This window comes from Camelus dromedarius, chromosome X, assembly GCF_036321535.1.
Source record: "Camelus dromedarius isolate mCamDro1 chromosome X, mCamDro1.pat, whole genome shotgun sequence".
NCBI lineage: Eukaryota > Metazoa > Chordata > Mammalia > Artiodactyla > Camelidae > Camelus > Camelus dromedarius.
In genome coordinates, this window is record NC_087472.1 from 100,128,839 (window position 1) to 100,146,877 (window position 18,039).

The 18,039-nt window shown below is 40.5% G+C and overlaps 1 protein-coding gene across 1 annotated transcript in view; it reads left to right on the forward strand.

Annotated features, from left to right (window-relative positions):
* Positions 1-285: 285 nt before the first annotated feature.
* MAP3K15 (mitogen-activated protein kinase kinase kinase 15) overlaps positions 286-18,039 on the forward strand; it is a 118,571-nt gene continuing 100,817 nt past the window's right edge. The window contains 3 exon segments of the mRNA XM_064483209.1: positions 286-592; positions 594-700; positions 703-977. Of these exon segments, the coding sequence (XP_064339279.1) occupies positions 498-592; positions 594-700; positions 703-977 (477 nt within the window). The 5' untranslated portion in view covers positions 286-497.

The following is an 18,039-nucleotide window of genomic DNA, read 5'->3' on the forward strand; positions in this document are numbered from 1 at the left end:
ATCCAACCACCGCTTTGAAAGAGCTTTTACCCTGCTTGAAAAGCCTTAAATTGTTTTGAGGAAAAAGGAAATTGAGGCTCCTAACGTTGTTCAAGTGGGAGGGAGGGCAGCAACAACAAAATCCTCAAATTGAGGAATCCGCCCTTCTTTGGGAGCTGCCCAAGGGGGGCGGCAGGGGGCGCTCTGCGGGCTCCTGCCCCGCCGCCCTTCCCAGCCCTCCCCACGCCCTCCGCTCGCCCAGGCCTCCGGAGCCCCCGCCTCTCGCGCGCGCGGGCCTTCAAAGGGCGCTCGGAGGCTGCGGGGCTGGTGCTTCCGTGTGCAGCCCAGGACCCCCGCCATCACCTGCCCGGAGCGGGGCCACCGGCGGGCGCTGGGGCCCCCAGCTCCCTTCTCACGCCCCAGGAGCGGGTGCCCGGGCTGCTTTTGGCCCCCTGCGGTTCGCAGCCGCCAGCCACTCGCGCGGAGGTGGGACAAGGAAGGGCGCGCAGGGCGGCCACATGGACAGCGGCAGCGGGGCTCCGCCGGCTGGGGCGCCCGGGGCGGTGGCTGAGTCTCCACAGTGCTTGCTGCCGCCGTGGGGGTGGGGTGGGGCGAGAGCGCAGCGGGGCCCGCGAGGCCGGCGGAGGGCGCGGGGGGCGGGGGAGCGGGCCGCGGCGGCCGCTGCGGGCAGTGTACGTGCGCAGCGAGAGCCCCCAGGGCGCCGGGCCGGCGGTCCTGAGGCGGGGGCGCGGCAGTGTCTGCTACGGGCCTGCGAGGCCGAGGGCGCCCACCTCACCTCCGTGCCCTTCGGGGAGCTCGACTTCGGGGAGACGGCCGTGCTCGACGTCTGTGACGCAGGTGAGGCCGGAGCCCCCTTCGCCCCCACCCCACTCCTGCCTGCTTTCCTTATCTTCACACAAGCCATGGCACCAGCTCCTCCCCATCCTGCACCCCCTGACTTTTTCGACAGGACCGCCCTACCTTTTGGGGAGAGGAGAGTAGGTAGCCTTGTACCCTTTTACAGATAAGAAGAATAGAGGTCTCTGGCATTTAGATTTCTTTATTCTTCAGTTCCCTTTAACATCAGATGATCCGAGAAACAGACGAGGCTGAACCCCCTCCTCACCGGTTATCCAAGTTTTACTTTACTATTCCTGGCGTTCCTTACAGCAGTGGGTCCCAATCCTGGCTACACATTAGAATCACCTGGGGGAGCTTTTAAAACTGATGCCCAGACTGTCTCAGACCAGTGACATCAAAATCAGGCTTCAGGACTTCTTAATGCTCCCCTGGTGATTCCATTTTGCAGCCAAGAATGAGAATCAGGTGTGTTACATTTGGGGCGGGGGTGGGTGGGTGGGGCGGGCCTCTTAGAAATGCCCCCAGTGTTCTGCTCCCAACAGACGTTGACAGTGGGGTTGTGCTCTACCACCAGTGTGACGGATGTATTTTATCCTATAATGCGCAAGCATTCGGGCTTCAGGATCTCCGTTGCCAGAATGGGACACTAAGCTGACTGTAATAAAGGTACCCTAAGAACCCAGCCTTAAATTGATACTTTTGGATGGCAAGAGTTCTTACAAGTGTGCAACGATTGTTGCTTGGCTGTTTTCCTTACTGAACCTTTGGAATCTGTATGACAAGCCTCTGGTCCTTGGGTGACATTCACAAGCATTGTATGTGAGATGGTAATTACCTGGCAGTCCTTGTGCCTTGTTTTCTCCGCTGGTCAAAAGGGAGTAAGACACCTGCCCTAAATCTAAAAGCTCGGGAGAAGGTTAATGGGGAGCTTCCTTAAGGTGCCGGCTACACGTGCTGAAGTAGTAAGTTCGTTTATTATCATCCATTCTTCGCAGGGATCTGTTGGCTGCGGAGCAAATCCTCCTCAGCTGGAAGGGGGCGGGGTATCCGGCTTGTTCAAACAAGTGGCAGCTGCGCCCTTTGAAAACACTCACCTGACATTTCTGACCACTCAGGATATACTTTTCAGCAGAACATCTTTTTAGAAAAGTTGTTCAGGAGGCCACTTCACCCGGAACCACTCAGCTTTCTCAACTTCTGTTTATTCTCCTCTGAAAATGGAGTTTGGACAAACTCTTCTCTGAATGGTTAAATCTCCCCTTTGCCATCAGGCACAACTGTAGCCTCCTGCCTGTTGCTGCCAACTCTGAAAAACTGATGTGCAATGGCTGTGTTTCTCTGGGGTGGTGTGTGTGTGTGTGAGAGAGAGAGAGATGTGGGGAGAGAGATGGTGAGAGCCGGAGAGCCGGAGAGCCGGAGAGCGAGCTTCGTGTACTACCAGGACAGCTTCCTTCTGGCTGAGCGTGAAGGTTCATTTAAGCAGAAATCTTGGGCTTTCCATTCCAAAGCTATTCAGTGGGCACATCACCTTTTCTTGCTCTGGGTCCGGATTGCCTAGAATTTTTAGCTGCAATATGTACCTCCTTTGGTTGATCTTAGCCTGGTCTTGAATAAATCATTTCCCAGTACATCATCGTAAATAAGTTCTTTTCACAGTTTTGACAAAGGATATGCACAGCTCCAATAAGTAGGTTACTGAGTTTACACAGATGACCCTCCATCTCTCCTGGCTTCCTAATCTCTACCACTCACAGATTTTTGGTATCTCCACCAAAAAGATACAAATCTGTCACTTGGGCTTCTTTGTAAAAAGTTCTAAAACCACACTATTCAGTTGATAGCCACTAGCCACAGGTGACGGTTTACATTTAAATTAATTAAAATATAATAAAGTCAGTTCCTTATTTGCACTTGTTACATTTCAAGAGCTCAGCAGGCAGAGTAAAGGGAGCATTTTCCCTCATTGCAGAAGGTCCCATCGGATGATGCTGCTTTAGAAAAATGGTTGTGGGGGGTGGTCTACTGAATTGTTTCAAGTATGTTTTGAGGGGATCACAGATGTGAAATTTAAGCACTTCCTATCTATCTCCTGTTGTAATAACAAGTCGAGGCTGTGTTATACAAGGTTGGATTGTTTTCCATCTCCTTGTAGAATTTGATGTGCTCCTTTGTGGGCCTAAATCAGAGATTATACATCACCAGTGCCTGGGTGATTTGATGGGCTGCAGAGGAACCGCAGGGAGGAATTCAACCTAAGTAAGGAGGCAACAATTGGATACTGTTGTGAAAGGAAACTGCCACAGGCACCATCCATGATGTTATTCATAGATTCTTCACTAGCTTGATGCGTCGTGTGGCATAGAGAGTGCCCACTAGGCTTCCATATATTCCTCCACATTTCCCAATCTCCCTTGCACTTGGCTTGGGTTCTTATGACCAGTGCTGCCCAATGAAATGTGAGCAGCATCCACAAGTGTCACTTTGAAAGCAACTGAGAAGGGTAGGTGGTACACCGCCTCCACCTCTCTTTGCCTCTGTCACAGCAAACTTGAAAGTTGTGTATTCAAGATGGCAGTGAAGACCCTGAAATTTGGGGAGTTTGTTGTGGCTGCATAGCCTAGCTTATCCTGACTAAATTAGCTTGCTGTGCATTCTGCTGGAAATGCCTGGATGTGTCTCTCAACTAACTTTAATAGACTAATCCACATTGCTCCTGCTCAAGAAAGAGCCTTAAAGACGTCTTAAGACTTCTTATAGTTTGGTGCATACTCTGTCCTCACTATTCTGGAAAATGCATAAAGTTCAAAGGAAGACAGTCTTATGGGACACATGGTTATGATGGTTGTAGAATGCACATTTTGTGTGCCATTTACACATGGTCAGGAGACTGGCCCAATCTATTTCCACCAGAATATAAGGGCAATAATATAAGTAAACATTGGTGAGTGAAATCATCAACTTAGCAGTTCAAGTCAGAAACCTAGGAGTCAGTCTTGACTCCATCCCCTCCCTCATTGCCAAATCCAGTCTATTTCTTCCAAATGGTTCACTTCTCCCTACTTGCCCCTTCCACCATCTTGGTCCAAGTGTTGGCTTCGCTTGTCTAGGTTACTGGCAACAGCTTTGGTCTTTCAGTGTTGGGCCAATCTTGGTACATTCTAGTCCATATCATCTGCTTAGAAGCCACCACATCCTGGCACCGTCTGCCACCTGGCAGTCCTCTGCCCAAAACCTATTCAGCCTTCACATCTCAGGTCTTTAAGGAAGCCTCCATGGACTCCTCCTCACTCTCTGTCAGCTTTTATACACACTGCAGTTTTCTTTCCTAGCAAGTAAAACAATTGTGATTAAATAATTATTGATTGAATAATTGATCTTCTACCAGACAGCGAACTCTTCAATAGCAGGGAACCAGATGCAGTTTCCTTTGCTACTCTGATTCCTAGGAATATCTATCCAGCTCCTTTTTAGAATAACTCTCAGTGGATACAGGTGACCCTTGGTTTCTCCTATTGAGATGAAGCAAAACTTGTTGGGTACCCTCAAAAGGAAATTCGAGTGGTTTCCTCTAGAAAGCATGTTGAAAATGATGGCCAGGTGTAGATAGAATGCGACTGTGATTTTATTAAAAAAGTAAGATACATCGTAATGACACATTTCTCGGCCTGAACCTTTCACCCAGGTGGTACGTATCCAGTAGAAGAGACTAGAAGAACTGACATCAGGCACACTGGAATGGAAACAGTGGTTTGAATTGTGTGCTGTGAATACTCGCTCTTACTGTTCGTCCACATTTTCTGTAATGTTTATTTTCTAAAATAGACATGAGATTTTATTTTGAGTAAGTGCAGTAGGAGATTAAAGATGGGGTTGTAAGTCAGAATCCTTCTTCCTCTCTCCCTCCCTCCTTGCTGGCTTGGTCAGGCCCAGGCAATGCTGACCGTACTCCCAGGGACCAGACCACACGAGCCCCCGGCCGGACCTCAGCTGTCCTCTGCTGGACTTGGCTGCTGGCTTGCCCATGGGGGCCCTTCCCTGAGCCTCCTTCCTTTTGAACTGTTGTTACTGCTACTGATTCAGCACTGAGCCTGGAACTTTCCTCAACTCTTAATCACATGAACTGGCTGATGAGAGAAGCGTTACACCTGTAGCATTTTTTAAATTGAAGTATAGTTGATGTACAGTATTACATGTTTCGGGTGTACAATATAATGATTCACAACTTTTAAAGGTTATACTCCGTTTATAGTGATTAGAAAATATTGGCTATATTCCCCATGTGGTACAATAAATCCTTGTGGTTTGTTTTATACATAATAGTATAGTTGCTGTTTGAGCCTTGTGTGCATGCAGTGGGTAGATAGATATTTGTGGACTGGCCTGCTGCATTATTGGCTATATATTATTTGTTACAGGGGAAAATGTATTTTTGGTTCCCAGCAGTCACCTTACAGACATACTTTTGGGATACGAGCCATAAACTATTTTTTCAAGTGTTCTGAGTATCAGGCTTTGAGATAGGGGCTATTGAAACCCCAGTCGAATAGTATAGTTGGGAGAGGACTGAACTCCTGCAAAAGCAGCTGAAAAACTTCGCCTCCTAGTGCCTTGCACAGATCTTGAGCTCCTGGGTGTGACAGTGCTTGGCAAAGATGCCTGGCGGTTATTGGGTTTGGTTGTTGGTGGAGCGTTGTAGAGCAGGAAGGAGCTGGGTGGTGGACCTTGGCAGGGAATAGAGGTCACTCAGGAATTGGGGTCTGCGGGATGGCAGCCCAGGGGCCAGGCAGATTTGGACACGGAGCTGCAAGGGAAAAGCAGGAGCATTAGATGTAGATGATTTTTTTCTCCTCTTCGACTTTTTTTTATGGAAAATTTCAAACATGTCCACTACCCAGCTTCAACAATTACTAACATTCTGCCATTTTTATTTCTTCTTGACCTCTACCCACTCCTCATCTCATATTTAAATAATACTTTTAAACATTTTAATGTAAAATGTATGTACATTGAAATGTACACATCTTAGTTGTACAACTGAGAAATGACCAAACCCTATCACGATATAGTTTCCATCTGCCCAGAAAGTTCCCTAATGTCCCCTTTGGTTCATTACCCTTTCCACTCCCATTCCTGGCCCCAGGCAATGACATATGCTGTCACTTTAGGTTAGATTTGCTTTTTCTAGAGTTTCGTAGGTGGACTCAGTGTGTGTTTTTCAGTGTCTGGCTTCCTTTGCTCAGTGTGGCTTTTTTGAGATTCATCCATATTGTTGTATGTTATCAGGAGTTTGTTCCTTTTTAATGCCAAGTACTACTGCATTGCATGAAAATACCATTGTTGGTTTAGCCATTCTCCTGTTGAAGGACATTTTGGTTATTCCCAGTTTGGGGCTATTACAAATAAAGCTGCTATGCTATTTACAGTAGCCAAGACATGGAAGCAACCTAAATGTCCATCAACAGATGACTGGATAAAGAAGTTGTGGTATGTTTATACAATAGAATACTATTTGGCCATAAAAAAGAATGAAATAATTCCTTGTTTTTTTTTGAAGGGCTACATTTGCTCTTGTACATAATTTTTTTAAATTGAAGTACAGTCATTTACAATGTATCAATTCCTGGTGTACAGCACAGTGTCCCAGTCATGCATATACATATATTCATTTTCATATTCTTTTTCATTAAAGGTTATTACAAGATATTGAACATAGTTCATTGTGCTATACAGAAGAACATTTTTTAAAGTTTCTATATATAGTGGCTAACATTTGTAAATCTCAAACTCTCAAATTTATCCCTTCCCACCCCCTTTCCCCAGTAAACATAAGATTGTTCACTATGTCTGCCAGTCTGTTTGTTTTGTAGATGAGTTCATAGTGTCCTTTTTTTTTCTTTTTCCACATATGAATGATATCATATGGTATTTTTTTTCTCTTTCTGGCTTACTTCACTTAGAATGACAATCTCTAGGTCCATCCGTGTTGCTGCAAATGGCATTCTTTTATTATTTTTAAGGCTGAGTAGTATTCCATTGTATAAATATATCACAACTTCTTTATCCAGTCATCTGTTGATGGACATTTAGGTTGCTTCCATGTCTTGGCTATTGTAAATAATGCTACTATGAATATTGGGTTACAGGTGTCTTTTTGAATTAGAGTTCCTTCTAGATATGTACCCATGAGTGGGATTGCTGGATCATATGGTAAGTCTATTTTTAGTTTTTTGAGGAATCTCCATACTGTTTTCCATAATGGCTGCACCAAACTGCATTCCCACCAGCAGTGTAGGAAGGTTCCCTTTTCTCCACACCCTCTCCAGCATTTGTCATTTGTGGACTTTTGAATGATGGCCATTCTGACTGGTGTGAGGTGATATCTCATTGTAGTTTTGATTTGCATTTCTCTGATAATTAGTGATATTGAGCACTTTTTCATGTGCCTATTGACTATTTGTGTGTCTTCAGTGGAGAATTTCTTGTTCAGGTCTTCTACCCATTTTAGAATTGTTTTTTTGTTGTTGTTGTTATTGAGTTGTATGAGCTGTTTATATATTCTGGAAATTAAGCCTTTGTCAGTCACATCATTTGCAAATATTTTCTCCCATTTTGTAGGTCGTTTTGTTTTGCATATGGTTTCCTTTGCTGTGCAAAAGCTTATAAGTTTAATTAGGTCCCATTTGTTTATTTTTGCCTTTATTTCTGTTGCCTGGGTAGACTGCCCTAGGAGAACATTCCTGAGATTTATGTCAGAGAATGTTTTGCCTACGTTTTCTTCTAGGAGGTTTATCATGTCTTGTCTTATATTTAAGTCTTTAAGCCATTTTGAGTGTATTTTTGTGTACAGTGTGAGGGAGTGTCCTAACTTCATTGATTTATATGCTGCTGTCCAGGTTTCCCAACACCACTTGCTGAGGAGACTGTTCAATTGACTTGTCTTATTATTGAGTTAGAAGATGTTCTTTATTCCAGATTCAAGTGCTTTGTCAGAAGTATATTTTCTGAACAATTGCTCCCTGACTGTGGCTTGCTTATTCATCTGCTTGTGCATTTGATGAGCAGAAAATTTTAATCTTGATTAAATCTAATTTAGGATCTTTTCCTATTAAGGTGGCCTTCTGTGTCCTCTATAAGAAATCTTTGCCTACTTCCAGCTTGTGGTTTTGCAGATACTCATCTGTGTGTTATTCGAAAAGCTTTATAGTTTTAGCTTTTACATTGAGGGCTGTGATTCATTTCAACTTAGATTTGACACAGGGGACTTTGGATAAACCATGCCTGACACCTTGCCTCAAGCATCTAGGAGATGGGTCTTGCCCCAGGATGAGTCCTCCAGGCACTTTGAATCTACTTGGCAGGACCATGGCTGCCTCCTTTTCATCTCACCATTCAGGAAAGTACACGAAATGCAGGTTGTCCTTTAGGCAAATTGTCTTTCTGCCTTCCAGGGTAAAAACTGACAAAACAGATCCATGATGAAACTGTACCACCCTGTGTTCCATTGTTGTGACCCACTGCCTCTGGTAATATGAGTGGCAGAAGAGAAAGGACATTGGTTTTACGGCTCAGGTTTTAATTTTTGCCCTGTCATTTATTGGCTGTGTGACCTTGGATAACTTATGTAACATCTCTGAGCCTCATTTAAAAAATCTCTAGGTAGAGATTGAAGCACAGTGCCCTGAACTTAGTAAGTGCTCAGATGTCAGTTCCCCCATGTGTTTGTCTTCCTCTTGCTCCCAGCAGTGAACACACCAGAACCTCAGTATGGAAGGAAATGTGGTTTGTGAAATAATAAAGACTAGGGGCTCAAATCCTTTGGACAATCATGTAGTAGGGTCACCTTCTATTCCTGCAATTGGTAAACAAACAACAACAACAAAAAATCCCCAAGTTTGAGGTTGGAGATTCCATTCTAACTTCATTCCTGGTCCTGTGCTGAAGAATGGAGGTGAGGAAAAAGCACAAAACCCTGCTTTGATAAGCTCTTTATTTTTTTTTCTTTTGATTGAGGTACAGCATATATATAGAAAAGGGTACAGTTTTAAGTGTACTGCTCTATGAATTTTCACAAATGGTACACACTGTGTAACCCAGCACCTGGATCAAAAAAGTGAATGCCAGCAGCACCTTGGAATGTGATTGCTTCTGTTTTCCAGCCTGGCCAAGAGTGAAGATTATCTGCCTCCATAGATTTGTTTATTCGTATAAACAGAATCATGTGATAGTGGTTTTCGGTGACTGTCTTCTTTCACTTAAAATTTCAAGATTCATCCATGTTGTAGCATATATCAGTACTATGTTACTTTTTTTGCTACTGAATAATGCTCTGTTGTATAGATGACACTGTACTGTATTTTTCCATTCTTCAATTGATGGGCATTGGGTTTGTTTCCAGTTTTGGCTGTTGTGAGTAATTGTTCAACTTTTGTGTGGACATATGTTAGAATTTCTCTTGAATACCTGCCTAGCAGTGGGATTTCTGGGTCATATGGTAACTCTAATGTTTTTTTTTTTAATAGACTTTATTTTTTTTTTAGAGTAGTTTCATGTTTAGAGCAGAGTTGAGCAGAAAAATACGGAGTTCCCACATAGCCCTCCCCGCCCACACATATATGCTCCCCTTCCCTCAACATCCCTCATCAGTGTGGCATATTTGGTGCAATTGATGAACCAACATGGACACATTATTATCAACCAAAGTCCATAGTTTACCTTAGGGTTCACTCTTGATGTTGTACATTCTATGTGTTTTGACAAATGCATAATGACATGTAGCCACCACTATAGTAACATACAGAATAATTTCATCGCCCTAAAAATCCCTTGTGCTCCATCTGTTCATTCCTCCCTCCCTCCCTCTCCCCAAACCCCTGGAAACCACGATCTTTTTATTGTTTCTGTAGCTGTGCCTTTTCCAGAATGTCATTTGGTTGGAATCGTACAGTTTGTAGCCTTTTCAGACTGGCTTCTTTCATTTAGTAATATGTCTTCTAAGTTTCTTCCATGTCTTTCATGGCTTGATAGCTCATTTTTTTTCACTCCACATATATTTTTTAATTTACATATATGTACTGTTCATTGTTTCTAAGAACGTTTAGAGCTTTAGCTTTTTAAATTTACATAGTTATCAAAGGAATAAAGCCAACCACAAAATAAGAGTTAACTCAGAAAGATACATACACCCTGCTGTTAACAGCAACATTATTTATAATTGCCAAGATATGGGAGCATCCTAAGTTTACATCAATAGTTGAACAGATAATGGAGATGCAGCACACATATATGTAATGGAATACAGCTCACCATAAGAAAGAAGGATACTTTGCCATTTGCGGCCCTTCACTCACTTTATTTTTTTGCACTTCAAAAAGCAGAATTTTATAACCGGCAGAAACATTTCCATTACATCAAAAACAACAAAATACCTAGAAATAAACTTAACCAAGGAGGTTACCCATACTCTGAAAACTGAAATGACACAAAGAAATGGAAAGATTTCTCATGCTCTTGGATTGGAAGAATCAACACTATCAAAATGGCCACACTACCCAAAGCAATCCACAGATCCAGTGCAACCGCCATCAAAATACTCACGACATTCCTCACAGAGCTAGAACAAACAATTCCAAAGTTTATAAGGAACCACTAAAACCCCCGAACTTTTGTAGGTCTTGTTTTCCTCTTTCTTCCTTTTGTTCTCTTTTCTTTTGGTTTGATGGCTAGAGAAGGTCCTTTAACATTACTTGTAAAGCTGGTTTGGTGGTGCTGAAATCGTTTAGCTTTTGTTTACCTGTGAAGCTTTTGATTTCTCCATCAGGTCTGAACGAGAGCCTTGCTGGAAAGAGTGTTCTTGGTTGTAAGCTTTCCCCTTTCATCACTTTAAATATGTCGTGCTACCCTTTCTGGCCTGTAGAGTTTCTGCTGAAAACTCAGCTGATAACCTTATGGGAGTTCCCTTGTATGTTATTTGTTGCTTTTCTCTTGCTGATTTTAATATTTTCTCCTTATCCTTAATTGTTGTCAGTTTGATAACTACGTGCCTTGGTGTGTTCCTCTTTGGGTTGATTTTGTGTGGTACTCTCTGCGCTTCCAGGACTTGAGAGACTGTTTCCTTTCCCAAGTTGGGAGAGTTTTCAGTGATGATCTGAGAAAATTTTTGGAGAGATCCTTTCTCTCTCTCTTCTCTTCCTGGGACCTCTATAATGTGAATATTAGAGCGCTTCATGTTTTCCCAGTTCTCTTAAACTATCCTCATTCCTATTTATTCTCTTTTCTGTTTTCTGTTCTGCCATAGTGATTTCCACTGATCTGTCTTCTAGCTCACTGATCCATTCTTCTGCCTCATGTAGTCTATTTTTGGTTCCTTCTAGTGTGTTATTCATTTCAGTGATTTTATTCTTCAACTCTGTTTGGGTATTCTTTATATTTTCCAACTCTTTGCTAAAGACTTCACTCTGTGCATCTATACTCCTCTGGAGTTCTCTGAACATCTTCGCCATCATTACTTGAAGCTCTTTCTCAGATAAATTGCCGGTCTCCTCATCACTTATTTCTTCTTCTGGGATTTTATCTTGTGCCTTGGCCTGGGAGATAGTCCTTTGCCATCTCATACCGTCTGTCTTTCTATGTGTTTGTGGACTCCTTCCACAGGCTTTGGGATAGTTGTTTTCTTATTTCTAGTATCTGCCCCTGGTGGGTGAGGGTGGACTAGAGGCTTATGCAGGGTTCCTGGCAGGAGGAGCCGGGGCCTGCCCACTGCTGGGTGAAGCTTGGTCCTGGCAACTCTAACGTTCCTTTAAAAATTTCTATTGTGATAAAAAACACACCATAAAATTTACCATCTAACCATTTCTAAGTGTACAGTTCAGTAATCTTAAATTCATTCATATTATTGTGTAGCCAATCTCCAGAACTTTTCATCTTATAAAACTGAAACTCTGTACCCATTAAACAACAACTCCCCACCCTGCCCTCCCCTGAGCTTCTGATAACCACCATTCTACTTTCTGTCTGAGATGGACGACTCTAGCTACCTTATGTAAGTGGAATCATACAGTATTTGTGTGTGTGTGTGTGTGTGTGTGTGTGACTCTTCATTTAGCATAATGTCCTCAAGGTTCATCCATGTTGTAGCATGTATCAGAATTTCCTTTTTTATGGCTGAAAAATATTCTGCTGTATGGATAGACTACAGTTTGTTTATCCATTCATTCATTGATGGACACTTGGGTGCATACACTTTTTATTTAACCATTTAAAGAACTGCTTTCCAAACAACTTTACTAAAGCAGCTGCACCACTTAACATTCATATCAGCAACATATGAGTATTCCAATTTCACCACATCATCACCAACACTTGTTATTTTCTGCCTTTTGAAAAAATTACAGCTATCCTAGTGGGTTTGAAGTAGTATCTCTTTGTGGTTTTGATTTGCGTTTCCCTAATGACTAAGAATGTTCAATGTCTTTTCATGTGTTGGTTGGCCATTTGTATATCTTCTTGGGAGAAATGTCTGTTCAAGTCCTTTGTCTATTGTTTTCTAGTTAGGTTGTTATCTTGTTATTGAGCTGTAAGAATTGTTTATATAATTTGGAGAGAAATCCCTTCTCAGATATATGATTTGCAAATATTTTCTCCCTTTCTGTGGTTTATCTTTTAACTTTCCTTTTTTGGGGTGGAGGGAGGTAATTAGGTCCATTTGTTTTTAGAGGAGGTACTGGGGATTGAATCCAGGACCTCGAGCATGCTAAGCATGCGCTCTAGCACTTGGAGCTGTACCCTCCCCGCTGCTTTTAACTTTCTTGATACTGTGCTTTAATGCAAAAGTTTTTAATATTGAAGCCCAGTTTCTCTATTTTTATCTCATCTATGCTGTTTGCTCTAATTTATTTTTAGTTTCCTAATGATCCTTATAGTGTTCATTTATGTCTGTTGTCAGCAAGCTACAGCCTGCAAGCTGGCTGCCTTTATTTTCTAAGTAAGGTTCCATTGGAACATACCCTTTCATCTGTGGCCACTTTTGGGCTACAAAAAGAGATTATGTGGCCCACAAAGCCGGAAGTATTTACTATCTGGTCCTTTACAGAAGTTTGACCATTTCTGCTGTGTAAATACAAGCACATTCAAGTATACATTCTTCCCTTTCTTACTCAAAAGGTACCAGACCAAATGCATTGTTACACACCTTGCTGTTTTCCATTAACAGTTTGGACACCTTTCTAAATCAGAATATAGGAATCTTCCTTCTTTTTTATAGCTAAATAGTACTTCATTGGGTGGATGTATCATTGTTTATTTTACCAATACTTTTTTGTTTATTTTATTTATGTTCATTTTTCAGTTTTATTAGGTAGATTGTTACAATTTGACTGCACATATACAATATATTGCATGTAAATACATATATACAATATACTTAACATTTTTTTTAGTTTATATATAAGTACTGATCATTGTTTCTAAGAATGGTTTAGAGCTTTAGCTTTTCAAACTTACATAGTCATCTAAGGGGTAAAGCCAACCACAAAATAAGAATGAACAGAATGCAATAATCCGATCATAAAGGACAGTCAAATGTGCTTACACATATTCAAGAAATCAATCATTTAAGTTATAAATAATAAGTGGTTCATTTGTGTCCTTTCCTTTTAGATTCCACATATGAGCGATCTCATATGATACTTTTCTTTTCTATTTCCAGTTCACTTCACTTAGAATGACAATCTCCAGGTCCATCCATGTTGCTGCAAATGGCATTCTTTTATTCTTTTTCATGGCCGCATAGTATTCCACTGTATAAATGTACACCACAACTTCTTTACCCAGTCGTCTGTTCCCCACACCCTCTCCAGCATTTATCATTTGTGGACTTTTGAATGATGGCCATTCTGGCTGGTATTAGGTGATATCTCATTGTAGTTTTGATTTGCATTTCTCTGACAATTAGCGATGCTGAGCATTTTTTCATGCGCCTATTGGCCATTTATGTGTCTTTATTGGAGAATTGCTTGTTTAGGTCTTCTGCACATTTTTGGATTGGGTTGCTTATTTTTTTGATATTGAGTTGTATGAACTGTTTGTATGTTTTGGAAATAAGTCCCTTGTCAGTCACATCATCTGCATATATTTTCTCCCATTCTGTAGGTTGTCTTTTCATTTTGTTGATGATATCCTTAGCTGTGAAAACCTTTTAAGTTTAATTATATCCCATTTGTTTATTTTTGCTTTTATTTCCATTACTCCAAGAGCTGGTTCAAAAAATATATTGCTGTGATTTATGTCCAAGAGTGTTCTGCCTATGTTCTCCTCTAGGAGTTTTACAGTATCTGGTCTTACATTTAAGTCCTTAATTCATTTTGAGTTTATTTTTGTATGTGGTGTTAGAGAATATTCTAATTGCAGTCTTTGACAGGTAGTGTCCAGTTTTCCCAGCACCACTTATTGATAAGACTATCTTTTCACCATTGTATATTCTTGCCTCTTTTGTCATAGATTAATTGACCATAAGTGCATGGGTTTATTTTTGGACTTTCTATCCTGTCCCATTGATCTATGTGTCTGTTTTTGTGCCAGTACTGTACTGTTTTGATTACTGTAGCTTTGTAGTATAGTCTGAAGTCAAGGGAGTGTGATTCCCCCAGCCCCGTTCTTCTTTTTCAAGATTGTTTTGGCTATTTGGGGTCTTTTGTGTTTTCATACAAATTTTAATATTTTTTGTTCTAGCTCTGTGAAGAATGTCATTGGTAATTTGATAGGGATTGCATTGAATCTGTATGTTGCCTTGGGCAGTATGGCCATTTTAACAATATTGGTTCTTCCAATCCAAGAACACAGTATATCTTTCCATTTGTTTATGTCACCTTCAATTTCTTTCATCAATGTCTTATAGTACAAGTCTTTTGCCTACTTGGGTAGGTTTATTCCTAGGTATTTTGTTCTTTTTGGTGGGATGGTAAATGGTGTTGTTTCTTTAATTTCTTTTCCTACTATTCCATCGTTAGTGTATAGAAATGCAACTGATTTCTGTATATTAATTTTGTATCCTGCAACTTTACCAAATACATTGATGACTTCTAGTAGTTTTCTGGTCACTTCTTTAGGGTTTTCTATGTATAGTACCATGTCATCTGCAAACAGTGACAGTTTTACTTCTTCATTTCCAATTTGGATTCATTTTATTTCTTCTCTGATTGCTGTGACTAGGACTTGCAAAACTATGTTGAATAAAAGTGGTGAGAGTGGGCATCCTTGTCTTGTTCCTGATCTTAGAGGAAATGCTTTCAGCTTTTCCCCATTAAGTATGATGTTAGCTGTGGGTTTATCATATATGACCTTTATTATGTTGTGGTGAATGTTCTGTCTCTGCCCACTTTCTGGAGAGTTTTTTTTTTTTATCATAAATGGATGTTGAATTTTATCAAAAGCTTTTTCTGCATCTATTGAGGTGATCGTATGGTTTTTATTCTTTAATTTGTTAATGTGGTGTGTCACATTGATTAGTGGATATTGAAAAATCCTTGCATCCCTGGGATAAATCCCAGTTGATTATGGTGTAGGATCCTTTTAATGCATTATTGGAATTGATTTGCTAGTATTTTGTTGAGGATTTTTGCATCTATATTCATAAGTGATATTGGCCTGTAATTTTCTTTTTTTGTGATACCTTTGTCTGGTTTTGGTATCAGGGTGATGGTGGCATCATAGAATGAATTTGGAAGTGTTCCTTCCTCTGCAATTTTTTTGGAATAGTTTCAGAAGAATAGGTGTCAACTCTTCTCTAAATGTTTGGTAGAATTCACCCGTGAAGCCATCTGGTCCTGGACTTTTGTTTGTTGAGAGTTTTTAAATTACTGATTCAATTTCAGTACTGGTAATTGGTGTATTCACATTGTCTATTTCTTCCTGGTTGAGTCTTGGGAGATTGTACCTTTCTAGGCAATTGTCCATTTCTTCTATGTTGTCCTTTTTGTAGGCGTATAGTTGCTCATAGTAGCCTCTTATGATCCCTTGTATTTCTGTGGTGTTGGTTGTAACTTCTCCTTTTTCATTTCTGATTTTATTAATTTGAGCCCTCTCCTTTTTTTTTTTTGATGAGTCAGACTAAAGGTTTATCAATTTTGTTTATCTTTTCAAAGAACCAGATTTATTTTCATTGATCTTTTCTATTTTCTTTAGTCCCTATTTCACTTATTTCTGCTCTAATCTTTATGATTTCTTTTCCTCTACTGACTTTGGGTTTTGTTTGTTCTTCTTTCTCTAGCTGCTTTAGGTGGAAGGTTAGGTTGTTTACTTGAAATTTTTCTTGTTTCCTGAGGTAGGCTTGTATCTCTATAAACTTCCCTCTGAGAACTGCTTTTGCTGTGTCCCAGAAGTTTTGGATCTTGTTTTCATTTTCATTTGTCTCAAAGTATTTTTTGATTTCCTCTTTGATTTCTTCAGTGATCCATTGGTTGTTTGATAGCATTGCTTAGCCTCCACATGTTGCAGGGTTTTTTTTTTTTTTTTTTTTGTAGTTGATTTCTAACCTTATAGTATTGTGTTTAGAAAAGTTGCTTGGTATGATTTCAGTTTTCTTAAATTTGCTGAGAGTAGCTTTGTGGGCCAGCATGTGGTCGATTCTGGAGAATGTTCTATGTGCCCCTGGGAAGAATGTGTATTCTGTTTTTGGATGGAATGCTATACAAATGTCAGTTAAGTCCATCTGGTCTAAAGTGTTATTTAGGGCCTATATTTCCTTATTGATTTTCTGTCTGGATGATCTGTCCATTGATGTAAGTGGAGTGTTAAGGTCCTCTACAATTATTGTGTTATTGTCGATTTCTGCTTTTATGTCTGTTAACAAGTGCCCTATATATTGAGGTGCTCCTATGTTGGGTGCACATATACTTACAATTGTTACAGCCTCTTCTTGGATTGATCCCTTAAGCATTATGTAGTGTCCTTCTTTGTCTCTTGTAACAGTCTTTATTTTAAAATCTACTTTGTCTGGTAGAAGCATTGCTACTCCAGCTTTCTTTTAGTTTCCATTTGCATGGAATATCTTTTTCCATTCCCTTACTTTCAGCCTGTATGTGTCTCTAGCTCTGAAGTGGGTCAGTCTCTTGTAGACAGCATATATATGGGTCTTATTTTTGTATCCATTCAGTCAGTCTGTGTCTTTTGGTTGGAGCATTTAATCCATTCACATTTAAGGTAATTATCAATACATATGTTCTTATTGCCATTTTGTTCATTGTTTTCGGTTTGTTTTTGCAGGTCTTTTTTTTTTTTTTTTTTTTTTCCTCTTTCTTCTTCTCTTCTTGTGCTTTGATGACTAGAGAAGTTCCTTTAACATTTGTTGTAAAGCTGGTTTGGAGGTGCTGAATTCTTTTAGCTTTTGTTTATTTGTGAAGCTTTTGATTTTTCCATCATATCTAAATGAGAGCATTGCTGGGTAGAGTATTCTTGGTTGTAAGTTTTTCCCTTTCATCACTTTGAATATGTCGTGCCACTCCCTTCTGGCCTGAAGAATTTCTGCTGAAAAATCAGCTGATAACCTTACGGGAGTTCCCTTGTATATTACTTGTTGCTTTCCTCTTGCTGATTTTAATATTCTCTCCTTATCCTTAATTTTTGTTGATTTGATTATTATGTGCCTTGGTGTGTTCCTCTTTGGGTTGTTCCTGTGTGCTTCCTGGACTTGGGTGACTGTTTCCTTTCCCAAGTTAGGGAAGTTTTCAGTTATTATCTCTTCAGAATTTTTCTCAGATCTTTCTCTCTCTCTTTCTAGGTCCCCTATAATTCGAATATTAGTGTACTTTATGTTGTCCCGAAGTTCTCTTAAACTATCCTCATTTCTTTGTTCTGCAGTAGTGATTTCCACTAATCTGTCTTCTAGCTCACTGATCCGTTCTTCTGCCTCATTTAGTCTGTTCTTGGTTACTCCTAGTGTGTTATTCATTTCAGTAATTTTATTCTTCAACTCTGGGTATTCTGTATATTTTCCAACTCTTTGCTCAAAACGTCGTTCTGTGCATGTATACTCCTCTTGAGTTCTCTGAACATTTTCACCATCAATACTCTAAACTCTTCCTCAGATAAATTGCCTATCTCCTCATTACTTCTTTCTTTTTCTGGGATTTTATCTTGTGCCTTGGTCTGGAAGATATTCCTCTGCCACCTCATATTGTCTGTCTTTCTATCTGTATTTTTAGGTAG